At 39.1% G+C, this 20,542-nt stretch overlaps 4 protein-coding genes across 11 annotated transcripts in view; 3 read left to right on the forward strand and 1 right to left on the reverse strand.

The window, feature by feature from the left end:
• The window catches only part of Targ2 (Terminal ADP-ribose protein glycohydrolase 2), a 62,109-nt gene extending 57,810 nt beyond the window's left edge, over window positions 1–4,299 (forward strand). For all 7 annotated transcript variants that reach the window (XM_067786998.1, XM_067787001.1, XM_067787000.1 and 4 more), the window contains 3 exons: window positions 2,604–2,753; window positions 2,829–3,131; window positions 3,207–4,299. In XM_067786998.1, coding sequence (XP_067643099.1) covers window positions 2,604–2,753; window positions 2,829–3,131; window positions 3,207–3,446 — 693 coding nt within the window. In that variant the 3' untranslated portion in view covers window positions 3,447–4,299. The remainder of the gene's footprint in view (window positions 1–2,603; window positions 2,754–2,828; window positions 3,132–3,206) is intronic.
• LOC137251947 (ADP-ribose glycohydrolase OARD1-like) overlaps window positions 1–7,138 on the forward strand; it is a 65,364-nt gene extending 58,226 nt beyond the window's left edge. Inside the window, exons 2-3 of the mRNA XM_067787005.1 lie at window positions 6,373–6,746; window positions 6,817–7,138. Of these exons, the coding sequence (XP_067643106.1) occupies window positions 6,373–6,746; window positions 6,817–6,963 (521 nt within the window). The 3' untranslated portion in view covers window positions 6,964–7,138. The remainder of the gene's footprint in view (window positions 1–6,372; window positions 6,747–6,816) is intronic.
• Targ3 (Terminal ADP-ribose protein glycohydrolase 3) overlaps window positions 1–10,320 on the reverse strand; it is a 77,488-nt gene extending 67,168 nt beyond the window's left edge. The window contains exons 1-3 of one of the 2 annotated variants that reach the window (XM_067787048.1): window positions 10,119–10,320; window positions 9,886–10,060; window positions 8,999–9,266 (exon numbers count right to left, since the gene is read on the reverse strand). In XM_067787048.1, the coding sequence (XP_067643149.1) occupies window positions 9,123–9,266; window positions 9,886–10,060; window positions 10,119–10,240 (441 nt within the window). In that variant the 5' untranslated portion in view covers window positions 10,241–10,320 and the 3' untranslated portion in view covers window positions 8,999–9,122. Of the gene's footprint in view, window positions 1–8,998; window positions 9,267–9,885; window positions 10,061–10,118 lie in introns of those variants that run through there. The other variant, XM_067787047.1, reaches the window with a different exon arrangement.
• Window positions 10,321–14,635: 4,315 nt separating this feature from the next.
• On the forward strand, window positions 14,636–18,530 carry park (parkin). Its single transcript, XM_067791713.1, has 6 exons — window positions 14,636–15,036; window positions 15,090–15,324; window positions 15,942–16,287; window positions 17,523–17,859; window positions 17,923–18,030; window positions 18,092–18,530. Exons 1-6 carry the CDS (start codon window positions 14,779–14,781, stop codon window positions 18,296–18,298), a joined length of 1,491 nt encoding a protein of 496 aa, XP_067647814.1. The 5' UTR covers window positions 14,636–14,778; the 3' UTR covers window positions 18,299–18,530.
• Window positions 18,531–20,542: the final 2,012 nt, after the last annotated feature.

The raw sequence follows: 20,542 nt of genomic DNA on the forward strand, positions 1-20,542 counted from the left end.
TTAAGGAAATATATGCTTGGTTACAAAATTTACGCAATTGTAAGTAAATTATTTGTTCACTGTCAATTCACAATATAGCATCAGCTGTTTCGAAGTGAACTTTTGTTCGTCCGAAATTGCCGATAGGCGGAAAAAGTTCACCCGAACAAAAGAAGTGAAGGCGAACACTTTTCCGCGTGAACTTCGCGATAAGGGTGAATATTAGTTTATGAAGCGGTACTATATCCTTGTGCTCTGCACAACATGTTGGTTGTAGCATCAGTTTCCGGCAGAGAATCAATCCCATTTTTATCAAAGTAAAAGCTAATTTTTGTTCTGTTTGCAATTTTAGTTTATATTTTTCCACACTGCTTCAATACTGGTTTTAGCTCGGCGCCAGTTAAAGCTTTGCGCTTCTTTCTCAAAAAAATTTATTAATTAAGTGTCAACGTTCCTGCAAAGCTTACTTAATTATTTTTACGTTATAAAAGTAGGAATTCTTTTTATCTGCTGATCCTGCACGGGCGCCGACTAGAGTCTGACTAACTACAATAAAATATCGACGGGAAACTGTGTTCTGGAAAGAACGAAGGATTAACATTATTTTAAAGTGTTGAACGCAACATTTGCTGGTTGAAGAATAAGATTAGTTCTAGTTTTTGCACTCCTTTTTGACTTCACCGTTTAATATTCCTCATTACTCCATTACCGGTTCCTGCTCGGGCACCAGCTAAGTACTGAAGTCTGACTTCAAAGTACAAGTTATTTCAAGCCTTAAAACTTCTGAAAGATCAAATGGTCCCTTTTTATTCGGTGATATAAAAAATGAGCATTCTTTGAAAGAAATTACTTTTGTCACGGTTATGGAGTGCCGATCATCTGCTCGGAAAGTGATCGTTTAGAATTTTTTCATTGTCCTTTTTATGTGGCAAATGGAATAGAATAGAATTGTTTGAGGTACCTCGTCCAAGCTAAATACCTTCAGAAAATCTGGTATAGCACTCGGCTTCATGGAATGTATGTCTTTGGCGTCAAGCTTGAGTGACCCGAACATGTTAAGTCTTCTTCGCGCAATGCCATCGTAGTCGAACAGGATATGCTGTTGTCTCATCCGCGTTGTCGCAGAACCGACAGATGCTGCTGCCATAGACTTTTGAGTGTGCAGTAACCTATAAGTATCACTGTTAGCATTCCTAATTTACTCCTTGCCTGTCGCAGCCCTGTTGTTGTTGTTGTAGCGATAAGGTTACTCCCCGAAGGTTTTGGGTAGTGTTATCGATGTGATGGTCCTTTGCCGGATACAGATCCGGTACGCTCCGGTAACACAACTCCATTAAAGTGCTAGCCTGACCATCTCGGGAACAATTTATATGGCCACATTAAACCTTCTGGCCAACCCTCCCTCCCCACCCCCAAGTTCCATGAGGAGCTTGGGATCGCCACAGCCTCGTCTGTTAGTGAAACAGGATTCGCCGCTCGAAGGTGAGGTTGACAATTGGGTTTGGAGAAGCTATATATTGCGCTGGCAACCTGAAAAGGTTGCGCTACACAAACCCTTGAATCCGGTATTTTAGTCGCCTCTTACGACAGGCATACCTACCGCGGGTATATTTTAACCCGCTAACCCGCTGGGGGCCTGTCGCAGCCCTATTTTATGGTTTCTCATATATGCCTCTTCCCTCCTCAGATCATTCTTTACTGTGTGACTTTTCATTACTATAAAGGGTTTAGACCTATTGATTTTGCCTGAAAGGCGCCTGACTAAGTGTAACGATGCTCTTGTTGGAGTACCTTGTGGCGAATACGTCCACCTGAAAATGCTTGGTAACTTTCCCATGGGTACACAATATGTCCCAATATTCCTGCTCAAATGCTTCTGATGTTTTCAAGGCATCTGTGTAACATACAAGTGTATGTTGCCTATTGAAACTCTCAACTTTAGAGGTGTCCCGCGTAACTTGATCTCCCAGCGCTATTTTAAACCTCTTGTATATCTTATCAATGTCGTCTCTCGATATTGCATTAGTAGGAGTTGCTGAGTGTAACCATGTTATGGCACTATACAAATACTTCCTACAGCTTAAAGACGAGTTCAAAGTGAGATGTTGTTATTGTTGTAGCGATTAGGTCACTCCCCGAAGGTCTTGGGGAGTGTTATCGAGTTGATGGTCCTTTGCCGGATGCAGATCCGGTACATTCCGGTACCAAGCCCGACATCTCGGGAACGATTTATTATGACCACATGCGACCTTCTAGGCCATACCGCCCTCCTGCCCTCTAGATCCGTGAGGAGTTCAGGGTCGTACCCTCGGCTGTTAATGGAACAAGATTCGCCACGGATAGGTGAGGTTGACAATTGGGTTTGGAGAAGCTATGTTTTGCGCTGGCAACCTGAAAAGGTTGCGCTACACAAACCCCTTGAATCCGGTATTTTAGTCGCCTCTTACGACAGGCATACCTACCGCGGGTATATTCTAACTCCCTAACCCGCTGGGGTTCCAAAGTGAGATAAACCTTCATATTGGTCGTCAAACGCCAATCTTGATAGGAACAAATATATTTCAAATTGAAATGTAACGGTGAAGTATTCTGAATTAATTTTACGATCACATTTCTTTTCACAGCGCATTCATGAGATCACAAAAATTGCTATGCCACGAATTTGCTGTGGCAGCGATAGTTTGGATTGGCAGCGAGTAAAACAGATAATACGTGCAGTTTTTGCCAAAGAGAACAACGTTGAAATTTTAGTCTGTACATACAATGAGCCAGTGGTAAGTTGTAATGGAGAGGCAAACGTTTTTTTATTGCAGCGAGTATAATTAATAAAATTTCACCTTCTATTGCAGAAAATTCCACCAAAATGCCAGATTATCGAAGTTAAGGGTAACATATTCAGCGCACCGCCAGATTTCTCAATGGTAAATTCGACTGGCGCCGATTTTGCTATGTCCAGTGGCATTGGATTGCATTTTAAATGTAAATTTGGACAAGTCAGAGAGTTAATGAAACAAAATAAACATGTTGGACATGTGGCTGTATTGAAGGATAACAATCGTTTCATTTACAATTTAATAACAAAGGAACGCAGTCACGATAGATGCACTTATCCAGTACTCTACTATGCGCTCATGGCAATGCGTGAACATATGGTAAAACAACTACAAAAAAAATTGCTTTGCTAATTGAATAGAAATCTTAATTCCTTTCTCTATTATTTCGCATAGGAACAAAATAATGTGACCAAACTTGCTATACCACGATTTGGCGGTGATGTCGATCGTTTAAGTTGGTTACGTGTCAAAAATATTTTGGAATTTGTTTTTGCTAATTATGCAGTGGAAATCATAGCTTATGTAATTGATCCACCTGAAGTGGTACGAAAACGTTCACGCGATTCGCGCTCACGCTCAAAAACAATGGAGTCTATGGTCAGCCGACTATCCTTGTCACGTGATCTTCCATGAGCTGGTCGGAAGTGTTGACTGCTGGTTTGATGGCATCAAATAAAACTTAATGTTAAAATATGAAATAATAATAATTTTAATTTGTTTAAGTAACATTTTCTCCAGGGACGGAATATAATTATTTTTTTCGAAAAAGTCCGGGTCAAAAAATTGTCCTAGGTCAAAATGTTTGAGTTCTCAGGTATCCCTATAGCAATATCATGTCGAATCATGTATCCTTTTTATTTTTCGAATTTTTTCCATAAAAGTCCACATATAAAAGTAAAATCTGTATTTTTATTTTTTGACTCCGTTAGTTAAACTCGGACTTTTAAAAATAAAAGTCCGGAAATAAAAGTTAAATCCGGACTTTTACTTTTTAAGGCCAAAATAAAACTTCCGCTTGATAACAAAGAAACGGCTGATCCGAAATAAAAAAAAAATGTTAAATATAAAATAAAAATTTTAATTCGGATAAGCCGTTTCTTTGTTATCAAGCCGGACTTTCATTTTGGCCTTAAAAAATAAAAGTCCGGATTTAACTTTTATTTCCGGACTTTTATTTTTAAAAGTCCGAGTTTAGCTAGTTCTATCGGACTCAGTTAATAAAAATCGGAAAATAATTTTTATCTTGATCCAAATATATTAAAAGTCCAAAATTAATAGTTTTGCAAGGAATTATTAATAAAAGGAATAAAAGTTACCGTCCCTGCTTTTCTCAAATGAACACTTAATTTATTAATATCTTTTAACTAAATATATAGTATGTAGAATATATTTTTATACCTAAAAAATTGTATTTAAATGCACAACAAGCTTGGGTTAAAAATACATTCCGCTGAGTAAATAAAATTCGGATCGATTTTGGAAGAAATAGTTTTTTGTGTAAATTTAGTATGCGGTTTTGTAGACCGATTTTTTAGTCTGATAAGGTTTAACTTGAAGTATCTCAAAATTTTGATGAATTTTTAGTTTTTTTTTTCCGAAGGGTGCTTTAGATTTTGTTTCTTATAAACAACAAAATTTCTCACACTTTGTTTGAAAGAAAAGCTCTGCTATAAACAAATATAGACCGCCCCTGAAGAAGATAAGGATAATTATCGAAACGTTGGGCTAAACGGTGGACTTGGCCCTAATAGATCAGTAAAGCTGAAAAACTACATATAAATAAATCAAACTGACCGGAAATTACCATTAAAAAGCTACTAAATGGTCAATTTTAGGTTGCGTTGAACTGGGCGGTCCGGGCCGTGAGCATCTCACATAGACTAAATGAGTCCATAGTGTTAACAGAAATTTTCAAAACGACCAAACTGAAAACCATATCAAAAAGCCAAGACCCTTCCTACATCCGATTAGGTCTAATTTAAAACAAGTAAAGAAGGCTAAGTTCGGGTCTAGCCGAACGTTATATACTCAGCTGAGAGCTTAGCTGTGTTGGTTTCGTAGGGTTTCGTAGATGGTTTATAAGGGACTTTTAATTTCATATCACATACGTTTGGGAAATATCGACCTAATTGTAGACCAAGGGTCTTTTCCAAAGGGTTTTTTGGAACGATTTTTCTTCATCCTTTGTCAAATAGGGGAAAATCACCATGTAGAAAATGAACCTAGGGTAACCCTGGAATCTGTGTGTATGACATGGGTATCAAATGAAAGGTATTAAAGAGCATTTTAAAAGGGAGTGGGCCTTAGTTCTATAGGTGGACGCCTTTTCGAGATATCGCCATAAAGGTGGACCAGGGGCGACTCTAGATTGTGTTTGTACGATATGGGTATCAAATAAAAAGTATTAATGAAGGTTTTAAAAGGGAGTGATTCTTAGTTGTATATGTGAAGGCGTTTTCGAGATATCGACCAAAATGTGGACTAGGGTGACCCAGAACATCATCTGTCGGGTACCGCTAATTTGGTTATATATGTAATACCACGAACCGTATTCCTGCCATAATTCCAAGGGCTTTTGATTAATATGGTAGGTGTCACACCCACGTTACAAAGTTTTCTCTAAAGTTATATTTTGCGTCAATAAAACAATCCAATTACCATGTTTCATCCCTTTTTTCGTATTTGGTATAAAATTATGGCATTTTTTTCATTTTTCGAAATTTTCAATATCGAAAAAGTGGGCGCGGTCATAGTCGGATTTCGGCCATTTTTTATACCAAGATAAAGTGTGTTCAGATAAGTACGTGAACTAAGTTTAGTAAAGATATATCGATTTTTGCTCAAGTTATCATGTTAACGGCCGAGCGGAACGGCGCAGACGGTCGACTGTGTATAAAAACTGGGCGTGGCTTCAACCGATTTCGCCCATTTTCACAGAAAACAGTTATCGTCATAGAAGCTATGCCCTTACCAAATTTCAGAAGGATTGGTAAATTTTTGTTCGACTTATGGTATTGAAAGTATTCTAGACAAGTTAAATGAAAAAGGGCGGAGCCACGCCCATTTTGAAATTATTTTTGTATTTTGTTGCACCATATCATTACTGGAGTTGAATGCTGACATAATTTACTTATATACTGTAAAGATATTAAATTTTTTGTTAAAATTTAATTTAAAAAAATTTTTTTTTTTAAGTGGGCGTGTTCGTCATGCGTCTTTGCTAATTTTTATTTAGAACACATATTGTAATAGGAGTAACTTTCACGCCAATTTTCATCATGATATCTTCAACGACTCCCAAATAATATGCGACGCCAGAAGGCAGTGTCCAGGCAGAATACCAAAAAAATTATACGAATTATAAGAGACCTCAAACTTGTACTTCGCTGCCTAAAACTAATTGCACCACAAAGCTGCATACTAAACAATGTTTCCTATAAACTTAAAAAAAAATCATAAAGAAATTATAAAACTTCACTAATTTTTGAATTTTTCGGTAGAAATTTTGAAAACACAATTCATTCATCAACTTTACTATTTCAAATTGTATTAATTCCAGACCTACAATCATTTCCCAATCACTACCTACTTCACACAACTTCTCAACATTTACGCGCCAAAATGTCAACAGATGCAAATGCGAAATTCAAATTAACAGAAATCGAAGGTGATCTCTTTACTGCACCACAAACCCATTCACTGGCGCATTGTGTTGGCGCTGATTTTGCTATGGGTGCTGGCATTGCAGTAAAATTCAAACAAATCTATGGACAAGTAGATGAGCTGTTAGCACAAGGCGTACAATCTGGCGGTGTTGCCGTGCTACAAGATAAAGATCGTTACATCTATTATTTGGTTACAAAGCCACAAAGTTGGGATAGCCCTACCTATGATAGTCTACGTTCATCTCTAACGGCTATGCGTGAGCATATGGTAAGTTAGTATTACAACTTTCCAATTACATGCAAAACAATTAATTTCTCTCTTTTATTGATTTAAATAGCGTAAACACAAGGTTCAAAAATTGGCAATACCCCGCATCGGTTGTGGCATTGATGGTCTTGAATGGGACAAGGTCAGCAACGAATTGTGTACAGTTTTTGGTGGGGAAGAACTTGAAATTGTTGTTTATAATTTTGTTCCTAAATAATGCACAGAAATTATAATTTGAGAAGTAACGATGGCTTGTTTTACATAAATTAATGTTAAACATCATTGAGTAATTTATATATGTCTATACTAATTGCATACATATCTACACACTTAAATTAATACTACATAGCAATAAATGAAAGACTTAATAAATGTTAAAGATTATATAAAAATTTATGTGGAATTTTATTTAAGAAATTGGAAATTTGTTTGGTAATAGATCATCTGCAACTTCCATACTGAATATGGCCTTCATGGAGTAATGGATATTTCTGCTGAACTGTCTGGTTAGTGGTGAGTTTGACGGAAAGTGGTGACGGTATTTAACTGCATCCGGGCCATTTCGATGCTTTAACCAAATATTCGTGGAGATGGCTAACGTGTAATATCATTGATCTCTTTCTTACCCACGCCCGTGTTATGAATCACGATATCTCACCAGAAAGTTCGTGGAGATCCTTTTCTCATGACATTCTACTTCAAACAGATAATGCTTACTGGCTTTTCAATCCCGAAGCTCTTATTATAATGAAAAATTAAAGCGGAGGAAATGGGAGAGAGCTTTGAGAGATATTAGTAGCATTCTGAGTTTGATCTCATAATACAACTGAGATTTCCTGACCACATATAAGCTGACATATAAGCATATAAGCTGTTATACAGTCAGCCCGCGCTCATGGCAATATCGGCAGTTGAGATTAGATCCTCAACATTGAGTGCGTGGAGAGTTTCAATCGTTTAGAGGGTAATAACACTATCAGTTTGGCTTGGATATCGGGCCACAGAGGGGTGGAAGCGAGCAGGCTGGCCTGGAAGGCATCGGCAGAAAGACCTATAGGGCCTAATGCCATCATGGCGAAATGGTCTCACACAATTAGGGAAGAATTCAGGCAGGAGGAGGCACGCCTGAGAGAACGACAATAATGTGATATTCCAGGATTTCGGCAACCAAATGCACTGATAGGAGGATATAACACAAAACGTTATAAAGCCATAATTAACCTCCCGAAAAGCAGCCTTAGAATTTTGAGAGGCATACTCACAGGTCACTGCACTTATTAGTCATATGATCACACACATCCTTCTTAAATGTGATGCCGCCACAAGAAGATGACCAAGGATCATTGTATCGCTAAATCTGGAAAAATAAGGAAATACATTCTCTGAAGCCGAGCCGAACCTTACGAAGCTTGGCTTGGATAAGGTGCTGTGAAGAGAATGCGGGCACAATAGACCTACTGATCCCAGTGCATTGCCTCACAATAATCTATCTAGCTATCGTGCCACGCCTTATAGCTCACATTGTAAGCTGTAATTTTATTTACATAGCTTCCAGTTGAGTAAACACCGACCTACCTAACATCTGTGAATTATCGAATTGAGTATCCGAACTTGGCTATTGTAAGTATAAATCAAGTGGAAGATATAAGAATAGAAAACATCTGCCTTCACACCTTGGCAATCAATAACGTTCTCTGTAGAGAGCATTGTATACTTGTACCATGGTAGAGAGACCGAATTGATTCATTTATTGCGATATATATTAGCTGCTCTCAGAAATGTCGTTTTGACGTGTTAGAGGGCAAGACAATATTAATGTCATTAATACAGGTATGCGGCGGCCGCTGTAGTGTGGTGGTAGCGTGATCTGCCTACTAGACCGAGGAGCCTGAGTGGGTGGTAACCTTATCGCTACAACAACAACAACAAAAACAAATTGCATTTCTGCATTAAAAGCTTCTCAGTGAAAATGCATATGCTTTTGCAGATGCCGATCGGAATCGGCATAAAATGTGTAGCTTTCGTCGCACCAAATTGTAGGAAAAATTGAAAGGAGCACGACGCAAACTGGAAGAGGTGCTCGGCCTAAAATCTCTTCGGAGGTTAACGCGCCTTGCATTTATTTTTTATTTCACATACATGTATATAAGAAAGTTCCGATTGATCACGATATGCTTAGCTATATTGAAATTGAACTTTATTAAAATAAAAGTTTTGGAAAGACACGTTCTTTCTTATATGATGTTGCGTTGTGTATGGATGTATAGGAATTCAACTAAACAGATGAAAATAAGTTATTTTAATTTTAATAAATAAAAAAGATTAAATTACTATTTTATATTATGCGTTACATTCAACAAAATAGTTGTTTAATATTTACGGTACGTAGTTATAGACAATTATTTCAACTGGAACTTCTTCGAAGACTTTATGCAGCATATTCTTGACTTTTTGCCAAACCAGACCGTCTAACCCGCAACCAATTCGTGGTATAGCCAATTTGTTAATATTATGTTTTAGCTAATTGAATGCAAAAAAGGTGTATATAATATGAAAGAATATCAACTGCAGGTAATGAAACAAGAAAAACCACAACAAAGGATTAACAGGTTCCCTGTCCCATATAAAAATATGCGTGAAGTGCTCCACGTCCAACGAGTTTTTTCAAGATTCGTAATTACGTTGGAACAAATATTGAAGATATAAGCTTTTTAAAGATTATAGTAAAAAAAAAATATACAAAAACAACAAAAAAAATTTGACGAATTTTAGGAAGTATTTGAAAATCACCTAATTTTTTTTAAGTTTTTTTTTTAAGTTTACAGTTTACAGTCTATACAGCCACGTCCCATACGAAAAACAGAAATAACTCACCACGTTTAAGTAATTTCCGTAGTATAAGGTATATATAAGGTTGCTAATATATGATACACGAACGTAGCGGACACGGTACAAAATTGCGAACATGAATCATATATGATACACGGGACAGGGAACCTGTTAAGAAAAGTTGGGCGTTACTCTATTTGACCCATTCGCCATGAAGTCCAACAACAGACTAATTGGAAACTTGTGGTAGTTAATAACATATTGCGATCACCAATTGTAAATATTTCTTAAATCAATTTCATCAGCTTACCATATGTATTTTCATAGCGTTCAAAGAATCATTCAGACTTTGGTATGTCGGTTTAGCCCAACTGCTCTCCTTTGTAACCAAATAATAAATGAAACGTGATTTATCTTGCAGCACTGCAACACCGCCAGGTTTTTGTTCCTGTTGCTTTAACGTGTGCATTTGGCCGAATTTCGTCCTAACGTTAGGGAAAACGAATTAAGCTGCCTAATAAAGAAATTTACAATAACATTTACCTAAACTTTACAGCTATTCCCTTCCCAAGTCGCATATCCGCGGCTACACAATGAGCCATTGAGTATGACTCATCTGCGCTAAAAAGATCGCCATTGACCTCTTTTATAGAACAAGTACACATTTTTTAAATAAATGTTTAAAATATCTAATTCAAACTAAACAAATCGAACTGGCAAAAAACCGCGAAGTTAAAATTTGCAATAACAGCTGTTTTGTCAAGTGTTCTCTTCACAACGAGTACGACGTAAATTTATAAAGGCCCACTTAAGCGCCAAATACACGACACGAACATTTCCGTGAACATTACGCAATCTTGTTCGCAGCTTTGGCCATACACCATACGAACTTTCGGCCGAACATTTCTTCTCTTTCAGAGAGCGATGAATACGGACAACAATTGTGCTGCAGCAATATTGCTCGCTGTGGCAATTAAGCGTAAAAAAAAAAGGGAAAATATCGCAAAAAAAGACATACATTTCAATAAATTCACTCAGAAAATTTTTATTGTCCATTTTACTTTTCCGCGCACGCCTGTTCCGTTCAGAAATTACTACGATTATGAGCTATTTCGCCACACACGCACGAACAGTTCAAAATATTTTAATTTTTGGCGAACATTTGCGCGAACTGGCAAACACCACCATACACGACAGAAAAGGTCGCAGAAACATGACATAACGGGAATGTCCTGGAAATGTTCGTGTCGTGTATTTGGCGCGTAAAACAACATACTTCAAATTAGAGCTGGATTTCAATTCGATTTTTAATCGATCTTTTTTCGAAGAATGAAGAATCGATTGTTTAAGCCTTCCAAGTTTTAATCGTCTTACTGTTATAATAAGTACAATTTACTATTGATTAATCAAAATGGGCAGAAAATATATTTATTGTAATTTACCTTATATAGCTCATACTCATAACAAAATAAAATAGTTTCGGCTTTATTTAGAACCATAAACCATGACTATGCGCCATTATGTTGGTGACTTCGAGTGAAGGGGGAAAGACGAGGAAGTTTTATCATCACCATCGACTAGCGTTCAACCGCCTAGAAGGTTTTGGTGTTGCATAAAAAACTATGCCAGCATCCCTGTTTCAACATAACTGACACCAAGGCAGACCAAGTCTTCTTACTGAAGGCCTCCCCCTTCGTCTGCTTCCAAATACGGATGCCGATAGGTATACTATCTGTGCCAGAGCGTCTTCGGGTGTTCCCTCAACATAACGTAGCGGTTGGCATCATAGCGAGGACCATAAATCGTCGCCAGGAATTTTCTCTCGTACACTGGACCATCCCATTGTCTCTGAACAAGGTCCATGCTTCCGACCCATACATTAGAAGAGGTACGATGGGAGATTTATACAGCCTTATTCACAAGAGCTTTTCTCTGCTTGATTTCTAAGCTAGCAGTGCAGAGAAGGCAGAATTTACTGAATAAGATTCTGCGTACAAAATGGAATATCCTAAACAAAAACTGTTCATGCACCTTGGTTGGTTTCTCTACTACTGCTATAAATTAACTTCAAAAGGTACAAAAAATAATGATATTTCAGTATCAAATTCACTAATAATCCCACTCCGATAGGACCAAGTGGAGAACCAGGTGTTACCCCTTGATTTGCAAGTTAGCGCCAGTTAACCAAAGAGTCAGAAACTGTCGGCCTTTTTAAACGATGAAAATCGTGCAAACAATTAAGCAGCAATCAAATTTTTTCGACTCGATTTAATCGATTAATTCGATTTTTTAAGAATGGAATCGAAAAATTCGATTTTTCAAAAAATCGAATCGAATCCAGCTCTACCTCAAAACTACTAGTTTCCGGTTTTGAGAAATGGCCAAATTGATGAAAGCTTGTGGCGAACTTGCCATATTGGATAATTGCCGTACACATTAAAAGAAGAAAATCCCAAAAATTGCTAAAGGGCTAATTAAACTTCCTTAAGCAAGGTGCACATGAGGTCACGCGTATTAGACGCTGCAGGAGAAATCTGTATGCTTTGAACACATGCACTTGAATGGAGAGCTGCACACTAGGCGTAAGCTGCATGAAAGCGACAAAGCATGAAAGCTTCATGTAGCTAAGCGTACAGCAGTGTTGGTCGCTGAACGTACGTACGCTTGAAAAAAAGGAAGAACAAGATGTTTTTTTTACATTTTTTGTATGCAAATTTGTGTAATTGGTTAGAAAATGTTATTTCAGTTAACAAAAGTGCGTGAAAGGTATATTACCAAAGCGAAAAAGAGTATTCAACACCATAAAAGCTTACTTAGACATTGTTGAAGTGATTAAAAGGCTAAAAAGTGTTGGAAACTAGAAATAATAGATAACCTCCGAAGAGATGTAAGCCCGAGCTTCTCTTCCAATTTGCGTCGTGCTCCTCTTGATTTTCCCTACAAATTGGCCGGACGGGACCTACATTATTTTATGCCGACTCCGAACGGCATTTGCAAGGCAGATGAGTTTTCACTGAGAGCTTTTCATGGCAGAAATACACCCGGAGCGCTTGCCAAATACCTCCGAGGGGCGACCCCGCTTAGAAAAATTTTCTTCTAATTGAAAAACCTTATTTCTAAAATTTTTGATGTTGCTTTGCCCGGGGTTTGAACCCAGGGCATCCGGTGTGGTAGGCGGAGCACGCTACCATCACACCACGGTGGCCGCCACGGTGTAAAATTGCCTTTCATAATTTACAAAGCCACGGGGATGCAAACAACTTCTAATACCTATTTTTCTTTCGTTTCGGGGCGGATATACCTGAAGAAATTTAATTTCTTATTTTTTCAATAATGGTTTGCTTTTTGTAGCGACGCTCGAAAGTAGCTTCGTGTGCAGATCTTGAGGCGTAGGGAAATCGTAGCTACATGTCATATCTTGTATGCGTCTTTTAAGCGACGACTCGTGTGCATCTTGCCTTAACCCTAACGCCATAGTCATAACAATGCCCATATCCATATCCATCTCCAATGTGATCGATTAATGGTGCCTTAACCTAAAAATCGTGAAAATTTCATAAAAATGAAGAAAAAGCATAAAGTTACAAACATATTCCACAAAAAAAAGTCTCTTAGTCATAACGTATCCAAAACAATGAATAAAATCTGCAAAGAGTTATTAGATTCACCAACTCAAATATTTTTAGGTTATAGTTATGGCGTTAGCGTTATGGTATGGCACCATTAATCGATTACATCGATTCCCATAAGGTTTTATCTGGTTATGGTATGGTTATAAGTCACCATTAATTGGCCCTTAACCAATTGTTTGGCTATGGTGTGGTCATGTCTAAGTCGTAATGGAAATGCGCCAATCCATAAGGTTGGTTGGATTAGCCGTATGAATATTGTTATGGCAAGTACAACTGTGCTTTAAGCAAAGAGGATACATATAATAAGAGACGTCACCCGTTACTTGTAGCCATTTGCTCGATGTTTTTTATGAGGTAGTCGCTGCTCTTTTTTTAGATGTGCATAATCGATTTGGTACTGGCGGTTTCTAAGGCAATTATGTTTTCACTAAAATTTTTGTTTTTCATTTATTTTTAACAGCCGGGAATACCAATTTGGATGCTTGATTATTATTGGCCGCTAATCAACATTTCAAACTTAGTCTTAGTCTTGTGCGCTAGTTGATAAATCGTCACAGTTTCACGTAATCGACTAATGGGTACGCTTACACAGCCACTGATAAACCGAAAAATTGCAAGCTGCTGATGAAATCGGCCGGGCTTGTTTTAAAATTGCAACCGATTATGGCCGGCAGCTTCTTTTCTTACATATCACTTTTTTGCAAAAGTAAGCTTGCGTTTATGCTTTTATGTGCTTATCCCATAAAAGGGTCCGTTTTTGTACACAATTAATCAATTTTTCAGTCCACCGCACAAATAATTAATTTTTCCCAGTAAATGCACACAATTTATCGGACGATAAAATTGAACACGCGCAAATTTATCGGCAGTGAAAAACGACCACGGCCGACAACAATTCGGTAATCGGTTGAAATGTACACACGCTCATCTAAATACATGTGTTTATTTTTATCGAACGATTACGACCGGCATCGGGCGATCAAAATCGCTGTCTGTGTAAGCGTACTCTATCTCAATATGCAAACAATTTATCTTAACGTTTGCTGGGTTGGAGCTGTTTTGGTCGATATGTATAAAGAAAAAAACCAAGAGTTTTTTACATTTCTCTTCTCTTCGTATCGCTGTATCCGTATCCCTAACGTAATCAGCTGTTTATCGTTACGACGGTAAACCAAAACCCAATTGGTTGGCTACGATACGGTTACGACCTTAGCGGCACCAATAATCGATTGCATTGATTCTCATAAGGTTGGTCGAATCAGCTGTTAAAAGGTTACCAATACGGTTACCGATAAAGCACCAATGTCTCCAGCTATAATGTATCTTAACGTTAACTTGTAAGTCTTTGATGTCTAAACGGGGACTTAGCGAACAAATACGAACCTTTTGCCTTAATATGGCAGCATCGCAGTCATATGGCGTTTGTTTTGGAAATTCATTAAACAGCTGTGTTTTTCTTACAAATGTTTACAAAATATATATTCCTACATTAATAAACTTTATTGTTAAAATAAATACAAAACAAGCGGAAATTCTAATGAATCAACGGGCATCCAGCTAATGCAAGTGAAATGAGTTTTGTGTTAGGGCTTTTACAGGCTTTTATCCAAAAGATGCTTGCGCTGTTATCATTTGGCCAAAAAACCATAACAAACTCGTTAAGTATTTATATAAAAACAAATACAGGACGCACTTTATCTGTAAACTTGGAACCACAATGGGATATAAAAAATGTTAAAGAGATTGTAGCACCACAGTTGGGCTTGCAGCCGGAAGAAGTAAAAATCATATTTGCCGGCAAAGAACTCAGTGACGCAACAACTATACAGGTGAATGCGCTTTGCACTATTTTTAAATCAGTATTAATTTGAGTACTTTAAAGGAATGTGATTTGGGTCAGCAAAGTATATTGCATGCAATACGTACGCGACCGCAACCACAGCGACAACGCTTACAATCCACGGTATTGGAGGAGGAGGTACCAGAAGCCACTGGCACAAGCACACCCACAGGGCGAGCGACGCCCTCACTCACAGAAGAACCATCAAAACCTTTATGTGAGACTTTGGTGGATTTGCAGCTTTTAAGTGATGAGCGAATTAATATAAACGAAGAAGGTATATGGATCGTATGCTTATCAGTGAACTGCAAAAATCACAATTTTCTTTATTTAATCAAACACTAAAACTTGCATTCACAATCAATCATGCGAATAAACTCATAATTGAATAAACTCTGCATCTGTCTTTACAAGACTCTGTTAGCATGATTGCGATCGAATTACCGAACAGGTTTTGCGTAAGATTGTATCGATCAAACGAAGGCAAGCTGAGAATAAAATCAAAGCACGAGAATTAGTATCGTTTAGTTCGGCAAACAAACAGAATATATAATTATATGTATATTTATATGTAGCTTGTCGCCGTGACGTAGGGGCAGAAGAATCATGCAAATATTCAGACGCATGGAGTTTTCATATTTGCCTTTTCATTCCGATGAATGTAATCGCCGTTGAGGCAAACGAGCAAACGGCTGAATTGAATATATTTACGCATGCAATAAGTTGGTTGATTTTAAATCAATGTCGATTATGTTCGTTTAAGCAAGTTGGATCATTGAACACGATCATGTTGCCGAATGTAATCGAACGTTGTTGTGTTCGATTTTTGCAGTTCATTGATGCTTATACAACGCTATGACACCCGAACTATTTTAAATAATCAACATCTTGCAGATCGTCAACGCACAAAGGCGCACTTTTATGTATACTGCACTCAATGCAATAAGCTTTGCAAAGGTAAATTACGAGTGCGTTGTTCACTATGCAAAGGTGGTGCATTTACAGTGCATCGCGATCCAGAATGTTGGGATGATGTTTTGAAAGCGCGACGCATAACTGGCCATTGTGAAAGCCAAGAAGTGGCTTGTTTTGACAATGCAACAGGCGATCCACCATACACTGAACTCTATTTCAAATGTGCCGAACATGTGTCTGGTGGTGAGAAAGATTTTGCTGTACCGTTGAATTTAATAAAAATTAATATAAAAGATGTGCCTTGCCTGGCGTGCACAGATGTTAGGTGAGTAAACCATGTATTTAGTATTTATGTGTATATAGCTTCTACAACAACTAAAAATCTTAAAGTCAATCATATGCTATAATCGGAAACTTGTACAACAAAGTGTTGACAACCTGTAAGTTTGCTCTCCAGTCGGAAGGACCAGGGTTGAGTGGCGCTCTGGGCGAAATTTTGAAGTATTTACCCTGAAACCAAATAATCCGTTGTTGCTCATTAATTGTGGGTTAGCTAGAACTAGTTGGTTTGGCTTATAAACCTACTTATATCGCGCATGGAGCATTTTGACATTTCCTTCAAGTCAGACATGCTCATATCTATGTTGTTGTTGCAGCGATAAGGTTTCTCCCCGAAGGATTTAGGGAGTGTTATCGATGTGATGGTCCTTTGCCGGATACAGATCCAGTACACTCCGGTAACACAGCACCATTAAGGTGCTAGCCCGACCATCTCGGGAACGATTTATAGGGCCACATTAAACATTCAGGCCATCCCCCCCTCCCCACCCCCAAGTTCCATGAGGGGCTTGGGGTCGCCAGAGCCTCTTCTGTTAGTGAAACAGGATTCGCCACGGATAGGTGAGGTTGACAATTGGGTTTGGAGAAGCTATATATTGCACTGACCTGAAAGGGTTGCGATACACAGCCCCTTAAAATTGGTATTTTAGTCGCCTCTTACGGCATACCTACCGCGGGTATATTCTGACCCCCTAACCCACTGGGGCCTCAAATCTGTCTAAGCTCTACAGAATGACACTATAAGAGAAAGTTAGTTACTGTTTCTTTATAAATCCTAATTCTAAAGAATTTTATTCCTAGTTCTCATTCGCAAGCCCTAAGTTATCTTTTTGTTATAGTCAGGCCGTGTTTGCTTTGTAATCTTATAAGTGTCCAAAGAGTACTAATGCAAAATGGCAAAGGGATTGCCTTGTTTTATATGTCCCTGTGAGTTGATGAATCACCGTGACTACCTTTTAAATTAATCTGAGGCACCCTGCTTTGACACTGCCTTTCGCTTTGTGCGGCAGTGAGATTAACTTCTCTTTACAAACTCTGTCGGTTCTCCAATCTCTCGAGCTTCTGTTTAATTGCAGGGAACGCGAGAGGGTATAACAACTGTTTTTGCAATCTTTATGAAAAAGTCTTATACAACTTAAGGGTGTAGGGATTTTCAAATTATGCTATAGATCTCCGTCTTAAGTTCTAATTGCAATAATAATATTTTGATTTTCTATTTAGTGAAACCATATTAGTCTTCCCTTGTGCATCGCAACATGTTACTTGCCTTGACTGCTTTCAACAATATTGCCGTTCACGTTTGTCAGAGCGGCAATTCATGCCACATCCCGATATCGGTTATACGCTGGCATGTCCAGCGGGATGTGAAAATTCGTTTATTGATGAAATACATCATTTTAAACTTTTGTCACCTGAGGAGTATGAGCGTTATCAGCGTTTTGCTGCCGAAGAGTATGTATTGCAAGCTGGTGGCGTATTGTGTCCGCAGCCTGGTTGTGGTATGGGTTTGTTGGTTGAGCCAGAGTGCCGAAAAGTCACCTGCCAAAATGGTTGTGGTGTAAGTTTTACATTTGCTGGTGCAAATTGTTTTTTATAACTAATATTTATATTTTGATTCTAGTATGTATTCTGCCGTAATTGTTTACAAGGCTATCATTTGGGCGAATGTTTGCTTGAAGGCGCAAATACGAATGCTAGCGGCTCTTGTGAATATGCTGTTGATCCAAATGTAAGCGCTTTCTTAACAAAAGAAACCCCTTCTAAATTAAATGCGAATCTCCTTAATATAGCGTGCAGCTGAAGCTCGTTGGGATGAAGCAAGTAAGGTAACTATTAAAGTTATGACAAAACCATGTCCGAAATGTCGTACGCCTACGGAGCGCGATGGCGGGTGTATGCATATGGTATGTACGCGTGCTGGTTGTGGCTTCGAATGGTGTTGGATATGTCAAACCGAATGGACGAGAGACTGCATGGGTGCTCATTGGTTTGGATAGGAAAACTAAATTGCATATATCATAAATGTATAGCTTATGGCTGCGAAAGTACACTTATACACAGATTTATATATTTATTATGCTATTTTATTAGTATGTTTTATGAATTCGATATAAATGCTCTTCTAAATCAAACATTTGTATATATTAAATCGTGTATAGTTGACATGTTTAAAGTTTTAAATCAGCGAAATAATTGTGCAATATAAAAAAGCAAAAAAAAACAATATAAGTTGTTTAAACCCTTCATATTTTTAAAAGCACTAGGTTTATTGTTAGAAAAATACCTTATTATTTAGTGAATTTGTATATAGTTGAGAGTTGTTACTTTTGATTGTCTCCCCAAAGCCTTCGGAGAACGTGCTTATCAGCAAAACAGCAGCTTCCAAAGGCAGCCGGTTCTATGTACCGGAGCGACTCGGCCATTTTTCGCGACCAAGTACTGTCATTTCAGTGTAACCCCATTTAATTTGTTGCGTCCCTCCCAGAAATTGTCATCCTCTCAGCAGCTCCTTACAGCGCGACTGCGCCATACTCTCCTGCTCCGGGAAGGTATCGAATCCAATCCTGAGAAATGGTTTTGCTGCGTCTGCCGGAAGAGAATCTTTTTAGGACGGTCATACTCTTGTCAGTGTGTCACGTGCAAGGGATGGTTGCATCGGACATGTTGTTCTGGGCTAGATCCCAAAACCAAACGTCCTCGTAACTTTTATAAATCTTTTGTGGCCCCAGCGCTATCCACTACCTTCCAGCAGCTCTGCTGCTCAGCAAGCCACAACAAGTACCCGCTGCTGACCGCGCCCTACCACGCCTCCAGCTCATACGGCCGCTCCCACTCATAACTACAATCTCCGTCGTAGAGTCGGTAGCAATGCCGAGCATCAGCCGCCGCCCCGTCTTCTTCCCACCTCTTTTCCGGCAGCAATCGTGCAGGTCAGGGAAACATACTCTTAGTCCCTACCACCTTTTGCACCGTTTGCCAGCACAGAATACATATGTTTGCGTCATCCGCTCAATGCAGCTCCTGCCTTGGACGGTGCCACGTTCATAGATGTTCTGGTCTCCGCGACGGCAACCCACCGACGGACTTCATTGCGCCATGTTGCCAAGCCGCAAACCCAACTACACCGGGCACCCTCGTGCTTACCCAGGGACGTCCAGTCCAAGGGCCACAACAGCAATTGCGTCCTGGCCTCCAGAGATATACGCCGCCGGTAAACGCCGCCGCCTCTGCTGATTAGCGTGGTTTTTCGCACGCCGCCGCCGAATGTCAAAAAACCGGCGTGGCGCGGCGGCGGCGGCGTTTGGCGGCTTACTATATTTTCTACTCTTTTGAGCCTGTTGTTGTTGTAGCAGTGCTTCGCCCTACCTAACAGCCGCGACCGATCACAAATTGTCATCAATATCCTCTAACGGGAGTCCAAGGAAGCTTGCTGTTTCAACAGGGGTGGACCATAATGAAAGGGGTGTTAGAGGGATTGGTTCCATATAACAATTAAAGAGATGGTTGGTGTTATGTGAGGACACATTGCAAGCGGGGCATACATTTTGTATGTCGGGGTTGATTCTGGATAGGTTAGATTTAACCTGTTACAGTATCCAGAACGAAGTTAAGCAAGAGTGACACGCGTTTCCCTGGGGAGTATGCGTTCCTCTTCCACAAGTTTTGGGTACTTTTCTTTGAGTACTGGATTCACCAGGCAATTCCTGACATAAAGGTCCGACGCCTGTTTGTGGAGTTTACCAAGGACCTGCTTGTGTTTTTTTGCTTCATACGGCTGGGTTCTCAGGTGCCGTATTTCCTCAAAATGCTTACGGAGATGACTCCTTAAGCCCCTAGGCGGTGTTGGCTCATCAATCAGATGTCTGTTTGGATGCCCAGGTTTCTGGGTGTTGTTGTTGTTGTTGCAGCAATGCTCGCCCACCCTAATAGCCGCGACCGATCACAAATTGTCATCAATATCCTCTAACGGGAGTCAAAGGAAACTTGCCGTTTCAACAGGGGTGGACCATAAGGAAAGGGGTGTTAGAGGCGTTCGTTCCACATTACAATTGAAGAGATGGTTGGTGTCATGTGGGGACACGTTGCAAGCGGGGCATACATTTTGTATGTCGGGGTTGATTCTGGATAGGTAAGAGTTTAACCTGTTACAGTATCCAGAACGAAGTTGAGCAAGAGTGACACGCGTTTCCCTGGGGAGTATGCGTTCCTCTTCCGCAAGTTTTGGATAATTTTCGTTAAGC

This window comes from Eurosta solidaginis, chromosome 5 (genome assembly GCF_040869045.1).
Source record: "Eurosta solidaginis isolate ZX-2024a chromosome 5, ASM4086904v1, whole genome shotgun sequence".
Classification (NCBI taxonomy): domain Eukaryota; kingdom Metazoa; phylum Arthropoda; class Insecta; order Diptera; family Tephritidae; genus Eurosta; species Eurosta solidaginis.